At 37.2% G+C, this 7,302-nt stretch overlaps 2 protein-coding genes across 3 annotated transcripts in view; one reads left to right on the plus strand and one right to left on the minus strand.

Annotated features, from left to right (window-relative positions):
• Positions 1-2,417: 2,417 nt before the first annotated feature.
• LOC141362833 (jmjC domain-containing protein 8-like) lies at positions 2,418-6,018 on the minus strand. Its single transcript, XM_073865087.1, has 9 exons — positions 5,819-6,018; positions 5,641-5,730; positions 4,869-4,917; positions 4,651-4,747; positions 3,896-3,964; positions 3,675-3,794; positions 3,512-3,579; positions 2,920-3,054; positions 2,418-2,691 (listed from the first exon to the last, which is right to left on the minus strand). Exons 1-9 carry the CDS (start codon positions 5,947-5,949, stop codon positions 2,611-2,613), a joined length of 840 nt encoding a protein of 279 aa, XP_073721188.1. The 5' UTR covers positions 5,950-6,018; the 3' UTR covers positions 2,418-2,610.
• A 482-nt stretch (positions 6,019-6,500) lies between these two features.
• The window catches only part of LOC129436593 (mitochondrial thiamine pyrophosphate carrier), an 11,075-nt gene continuing 10,273 nt past the window's right edge, over positions 6,501-7,302 (plus strand). Inside the window, exons 1-2 of one of the 2 annotated variants that reach the window (XM_073865039.1) lie at positions 6,501-6,659; positions 6,822-6,985. In XM_073865039.1, coding sequence (XP_073721140.1) covers positions 6,860-6,985 — 126 coding nt within the window. In that variant the 5' untranslated portion in view covers positions 6,501-6,659; positions 6,822-6,859. The remainder of the gene's footprint in view (positions 6,660-6,821; positions 6,986-7,302) is intronic. The other variant, XM_055194819.2, reaches the window with a different exon arrangement.

Here is a 7,302-nt window from a genome sequence, read left to right on the forward strand (position 1 = left end):
AGTAACTAATTACTTTTGATATACAGTAACCGGTAAAGTAATTCAGTTACTTTTAAAAGAAGTAATTAGTAACTGTAACTAATTACTAATTTTTTAGTAACTTGCCCAACACTGGTGACTATTGACATGTAGATGTGTTCAGTCCAGGACTCTTATTAATCATGTGAAGTTAGGGAAAGATCGGTCATTGCATAATCAGTGTAAACATGTCACTTCCTGTTGTCAGCTGGTGGCGCTATAACCATAAGTGCCTATTGACATGTAGATGTGTTCAGTCCAGGACTCTTATTAATCATGTGAAGTTAGGGAAAGATCGGACATTGCATAATCAGTGTAAACATGTCACTTCCTGTTGTCAGCTGGTGGCGCTATAACCATAAGTGATTATTGACATGTAGATGTGTTCAGTCCAGGACTCTTATTAATCATGTGAAGTTTGGGACAGATCAGACATTGCATAATCAGTGTAAACATGTCACTTCCTGTTGTCAGCTGGTGGCGCTATAACCATAAGTGACTATTGACATGTAGATGTGTTCAGTCCAGGACTCTTATTAATCATGTGAAGTTAGGGAAAGATCGGACATTGCATAATCAGTGTAAACATGTCACTTCCTGTTGCCAGCTGGTGGCGCTATAACCATAAGTGACTATTGACATGTAGATGTGTTCAGTCCAGGACTCTTATTAATCATGTGAAGTTTGGGACAGATCAGACATTGGATAATCATTGTAAACATGTCACTTCCTGTTGCCAGCTGGTGGCGCTATAACCATAAGTGACTATTGACATGTAGATGTGTTCAGTCCAGGACTCTTATTAATCATGTGAAGTTAGGGAAAGATCGGACATTGCATAATCAGTGTAAACATGTCACTTCCTGTTGCCAGCTGGTGGCGCTATAACCATAAGTGACTATTGACATGTAGATGTGTTCAGTCCAGGACTCTTATTAATCATGTGAAGTTTGGGACAGATCAGACATTGGATAATCATTGTAAACATGTCACTTCCTGTTGCCAGCTGGTGGCGCTATAACCATAAGTGACTATTGACATGTAGATGTGTTCAGGTCATGACTCTTAGCAATCATGTGAAGTTTGGGACGGATCGGACACTGTATGCCTGAGTTCCAGCAACCTGTTTCATAGCGAAACATCAAACTTTGGCTGGCCGAAATAGACACAAATTTTAATATAGAATCAGATCCTTCGCAATTTAGCATCACAAAGGCCTTAAGATGACACTCGCCAAATATGATGATGATCCGACAAAAACTGTAGGAGGAGTTAGTTAAAGTATGACTGCTGGAAATGAGAAAAACTGAGCCAAAATCTGAGAAATAATTCAAAATAGCTGACTTCCTGTTTGGTTTAGGGCATTGCTCCAAGATACTTTTTTGTAGGGCTTGTAATAATACATGAGCATACCGAAATTCGTACATGTAAGTTAAACACAGTCCAAGGGTTGCTTCATTCAATATTTGAAAGTGGCGCTAAAACATGTTCCTTCAGGTTGCCAGCTGGTGGCGCTATGGCTATAAATGAAAATTGTTATGTAGATGTGTTCAGGTCAGGACTCTTAGCAATCATGTGAAATTTGGGACAGATCGGACATTGTATGCATGAGTTCCAGCAACTTCCTGTTTCATTGGAAAACATCAAACTTTGTCGGGCCAGAACCGACACAAATTTTCACGTAGAGTCAAATCCTTCGCAATTTAGCATCACAAAGGCCTTAAGATGACACTCACCAAATATGAAGATGATCCGACGAAAACTGTAGGAGGAGTTAGTTAAAGTATGACGCCTGGAAATGACAAAAACTGCGCCCAAATCACAAAAATAACTCCGAATAGCTGACTTCCTGTTTGGTTTACGGCTTCGCTCCAAGAGACTTTTTTGTAGGTCTTGTCATGCTACAGATGCGTACCGAATTTCGTAATTGTACGTCAAACACAGTCCGAGGGCTGCTTCGTTGAAAATTTGTAGGTGGCGCTATAGAGCCATTTTCTCACGCCTAATTCTAAAGCATACACCACATGTAAATTTTCATCACTCTTGACATCTGTGCAAAATTTCATGAGTTTTCGAGTATGTTTAGGCCCTCTAAAGTCCCGCTGAAGTCGGAGAAAAAGAAAAAAAATAATAATAACTCCTTGAAGAACAATAGGGTCCTCACACCCCGGTGTGCTCGGGCCCTAAATATGATGATAATATAACAATAATGATTTTTCATTTTTAGTACAATAAAATTATTATTTAATACCAAATTGTTGTTTTTTGGGGTCTTTGAAAGAAGATTTGCATTGCAGATTGCCTGCTATATAACTAAATATGATAATATATAAATATGATTTCCCACTGTTTGGTTTGGATACATTAAAACCAAACTCCAACGTAATAAATACACAAAGTTAATGTTTAAAACACATTTATTTTAAAAAATGTATTAAAATCAGTTCATATTCTCAATAAAACCTTTTCTAAAAGTTAATGAACTGATGGACGTGATGCTTTAAAAACATTGCGTTGGCCCATTTGAGAAAAAAGTTCTGTTTGGTCCTTCAAGTAAAAACTGATGGTGTGTGTGTGCAGTCTCAACACACTTCAACCCAGAAAAGTTGAAATGAAGACGCTGGTGTCCAGGTTTAGTGTTGCATGCCACCAGCGATCTGGAAAATACAGCACCTATACAAACACAAGAGTTTTATTTCACTTAGTTCCTAGAAGGATTAATGTCATGAAAGTGTGCAGGTCATATTTCACGCCGAAATCAGCAGATAGAAATAAAGCATTGCATTTTGCATTAAAGAAAACATCTCTATTTAGTTGTTTTTCGGTAGACAGATTTTGTTAGATTGACCCAAATATGTTTAAAACGCCTACGCAAATAAACACAGAGTTTGTTAACATCACCTCTCCGGGTCGTATGGTGCACTCCATCGGCCTCTGATGGAGCTCCAGGTTTGGGTAAGTGAGAGAGACCCAGGACAGTGATGTGTGGTTGGGGTGAAACTCAGGTGCCTGCTCAGGTGGGTACAGGAACCAACGCTGAAACACATGCATAGGGTTCCCACACATTGGTTAACTTCAAATTAAAAGACTTTCTCGGTCCAATAACCTCAAATTCAAGGACTTAATGTGGGGGGCAGAAGATATAAGCATATTTAAAACTACCAGTTAAGCATGCACGCAAAAAAGTCTAGAATTTTTTATGACGTCATCTTACATTACACAGAAATAATATGGATTTTTTCCCCCAGAAAACTTCTTGCACAAAATAGATTCAAGCACTTTGTTTGTCTTCAAAAACTTTCCAGGGCCTTGACTTATTCCCAGATTCATAAACTTTTAAGGACCCGTGGAAACCCTGCATACATCACAAATTAAAGGACTGATGTACAATATTTTCTGTTAAAACCCTGAACATCAACAATGCACATTTATAAGCATGTGAGGGATTTCGTAAATCTTTCTTCAAAGAATGGGAACGGTGAACTCAACGCACCTTCCTGCCATATATAACTTCAGAGTAACCGGGACCATGCCAGTGAAATGGGACGCCTGTACCTGGTCCTGCAAGAGCAGAAATGTGGTGTTTGCATTAATCTGTTAAGTATATAATTACTCCAGACACTTATTGGCAAGCATGTCTATGTATGTGCACATACCAGCAATCCCAAAACTATACGCAGGGCTCATGAAAGGAAGACTGTAAGGTGGAGCTTTATATTCTTCAAACAGTGAATGCCACTCTGTGAAGTTATTGTCCCCAAAGAAGTAGAGCGTGTCTGTCGTAAATATATTAATAAGAAACAATCAGTGAAACCAAAGGTGGAGGGGCTTCAGAAATTAGCTGAGTTGGTGTGAATGTACGTGGAGATAATCTGACCACTGCCAAGGGCATCTTCAGACTGAGGGGTTAACAGAAACCTCACGAATTCTTCAAATCGCACATCCACTGTTCAGAGAGGACATAACAACAAAACTGAAATTACAGATCATTAGGATTGCCATACCAGTGTTTCCCACAGCATTTTGAGGAGACTGTGGTGGTGATGACGTTACCCGCTAATTAGCATATATGTGACATCATCATGTCGTGTTTGAGTTTGATCTAGTGTTGGCACCTGAAATATGTTTCACTTCTACTCTTTGATCTGTATCTGTATTTGATCTGTATTATATATCAAATTATATTTTAAGCCGAATTAAGCTGTTTTAAATAGTGAAATAAAAATGTTAATGGGAATCATGAAAATTTTATTTTATTTTATTGGGCCACCACAAATAAATCAATGTATGGGAAACACTGCATACAATTAAAAATACTTGGAAATAAATGTTGTCTAGCCTAATGAAGACATTATACATTTAAAGGTGGGGTGCATGATTTTTGAAAAACACTTTGGAAAAGGGAGTCGGGCCGAGTACCAAACACACTTGTAGCCAATCAGCAGTAAGGAGCGTGTCTACTAACCGACAAAGTTGCCTGGGTTGCATATGTGTGGGGCGGGTCTATCAAAAGAAGGTCCAGATTCTTTTAGGATAGGGCCAGGGGCGTGTTTGTTTAGGTGATTTCATATGTCAACATCAGCTTTCAGAAATCATGCACCCCGCCTTTAACATTTGTGAAAGTGTGGTTACCTTTTTGGTACGAGTGTGTATTGGCCGTGCTGAGACGAACTGTTTTCTCTCCGTACTCTCTCAACAGATAGGATTTAGAACAAAGTAATCGGAAATTCTGAAAACAACCAATCACATGATAGATATTATGAAATATTTATCATATATGAATCATAATAAACACACCAGATTTCTGCAAATGTACACATATTTTACAAAAGTATAACCACAATTCTTACGCTGTTATCTGTTAGTCCTCTAAGTATAACTGGTTTTGTGTAGGCATACCTGTCAAACAAACAACACCCTTAAATTTACTTAAGTTATCAGATACATTTATTTAAAGGGAAAGTTAACTCAAAATGAAAATTGTGTCCTCATTTACCCCCCTCCTCTTTGTTATTATAAACCTTCTTTATACTGTTTAACACAACAGAAGATATTTTGATAAATTATGGTAAGCACACAATTGAAAGCACCCATTGACTTCCATAGTATTTGTATATCCTACTATTGGTACCGCCAACTGTGTGGCTGAAATAATTGATCAAAATATATTTGTGTTCAACAGAACAAGGAAAACATACAAAGACAAATTATTTCTCATAATGTGATGAACTACATCTGTGGTTACTCTGTTAGGATACCTGTTTGAATTTGAGGAGAAATTACTTAAATAAAATCACATTGAAAAGCCCTTTAAGTAAAGAAACCCCTTAGTTGTAATGTTAAGAGTATTTTTTTGTCATTACGCAAAATAAAGTTTATTGCAATCATACGGTGACCGACAGTTCCGGGAAATATGAACATAATATAATTAGTTCTGAGATATGGTTGGCATCTGATATCACGTGGATTGATATTTTGGTCCAATGATGTCATTATGTGATAATGTCCTTCATACTTTTACTGTGACTAAAGTGTCCAAATACTTTTGGGGTCTCTGCATGTCTGCATTGACTTTTGGGTCATTATAAACTATAAACGTGTGTGTATATTGTATGATCTTACTCGTTAATAAACTCAGTGTACGTTATGGAGTTCACATCTCTGATCTCAATGTTGCATTCGCCTTCATCCTCCATATTAAAATCCATTCCCCTGGGGAAAAAAACATATGGTTTAGATAATGTTACTGTGTTATATTGACACTCGATGTTCCAGAAAAAACGAGAACAGAATCTCTCACCATCCACCATCATTTACATTTGGAGCATCTGTGCTCTCAAATGAAGACTGTATCTGAACTAACAGCAGCAGTGACAAAACTAAAACACACTGAGCCATTCTGAATGAATCTTCTTTCAAAATTATCATCATAAGATACGCATGACAGCACCTGTGTACACAGCTTTTTAAAAGCGCATCGTCTTTACTTCCGGGTTTGAGTGCGTGAGAGACCAATCAGCGGAGGACACACCAGGATTTGGGCGGAGCCTCAGCGTTTAACTTATTTGCTTCTTTGTATTTTTTTGCGTTTTGTAAGTTTGAAATGTTTAGAAATAATACATATTTTATCAAATATATGAACATTATATTAAATATGTTTATACAAAATATTTAAAAATAGCAATTATACAATAATGGGGTGTAAAAATAAATTAAATAAAAATAAACTAAAATAGATGATAAGTTAGTTTTTATTTTTAGGAAAAAAACTCATAGTACATGTTAAAACATGTTTTCAAATTATTGTGTACTACTTGATAAAACATGAACGACAGATAAGTCGTTTTATTAACATGGTTTAACATCTAGGTTGTTGTCGTGTATTGTATGTAACAAAGTTAGAAATAATATTAAAACGTTTAAAAAATAAAAATTCAATTGAAGAGGGCAGGAACTAATGTGGTCGGTGTGAGATCAAGCACGGACAGTAAATACTGGCGCACGCGACGTTCTGTGCTGTGCATCAGTAAATATGAAGGGAACATGAGGTGTCCTCTAAGATCAATTTGCTATTATGGACTTATAAGTGAACACTCTAAAAATCAGATTTTACATAGTGCACACCAAAGTGCACTTAAAAGGTTTGTTTATGTTTAAACGTTTGTATTTTTAATGCTCTCCGTATGTTTACAGTTAATGACAATGTGTACAGACTTTTCCCAAGCTAACATTTTTTGTACATCATGCAATCGGAACTGAGTTAGGTGTCATATTCATGTAAAGCTTGTCTTCTCGATGCACAGATCTGTGGTTCTGACATCTGCATGTGATCTGATCAGGGATGGTGGGTTATGATCCAAACCTTGCGACTTTCACCCCAGAGGAAGCGGCACTGGCGGGGTCAGCTGCGGGCATGGTCACCCGTGCCCTCATCAGCCCTCTGGATGTCGTCAAAATCAGATTTCAGGTGTGTGATCTGCCTTCCCCCAGTTGAAAATAATAATAGAAACCATAACAGAAACTCGAATGAGTTTAATGGTTGTGATGGGAATTGTATTGGTTTTAATGGAAACTATAATGGGGTATGTGTGTCTCTACTAGTGAGGTGTTGGGTTAATTGGTGGGATGTTATCTGACAGATAGGAACCAGTAAAACACCATTAAATCTTATTTGGATAAGTCCAAAAATATTCTATCAGTTAATGAAGTAATGGTTTTGGTAAACAGCTAGTATTTTGGATACAATTAGATTTAGTCAACAGAACCGACTTTCTCAATTTCATT

This window comes from Misgurnus anguillicaudatus, unplaced genomic scaffold (genome assembly GCF_027580225.2).
Source record: "Misgurnus anguillicaudatus unplaced genomic scaffold, ASM2758022v2 HiC_scaffold_29, whole genome shotgun sequence".
In the NCBI taxonomy this organism is placed as follows: Eukaryota; Metazoa; Chordata; class Actinopteri; order Cypriniformes; family Cobitidae; genus Misgurnus; species Misgurnus anguillicaudatus.

Excerpts from the sequence above, each read along its gene's own strand:
- LOC141362833 (XM_073865087.1), bottom strand. The coding sequence starts at position 5,949 with ATGATGATAATTTTGAAAGAAGATTCATTCAGAATGGCTCAGTGTGTT. Across the intron at positions 3,795-3,895 it reads TGAAGATGCCCTTGGCAGTG|ACACGCTCTACTTCTTTGGG; the intron begins GTCAGATTATCT and ends TATTTACGACAG. Across the intron at positions 2,692-2,919 it reads GCACCATACGACCCGGAGAG|GTGCTGTATTTTCCAGATCG; the intron begins GTGATGTTAACA and ends GTGTTTGTATAG.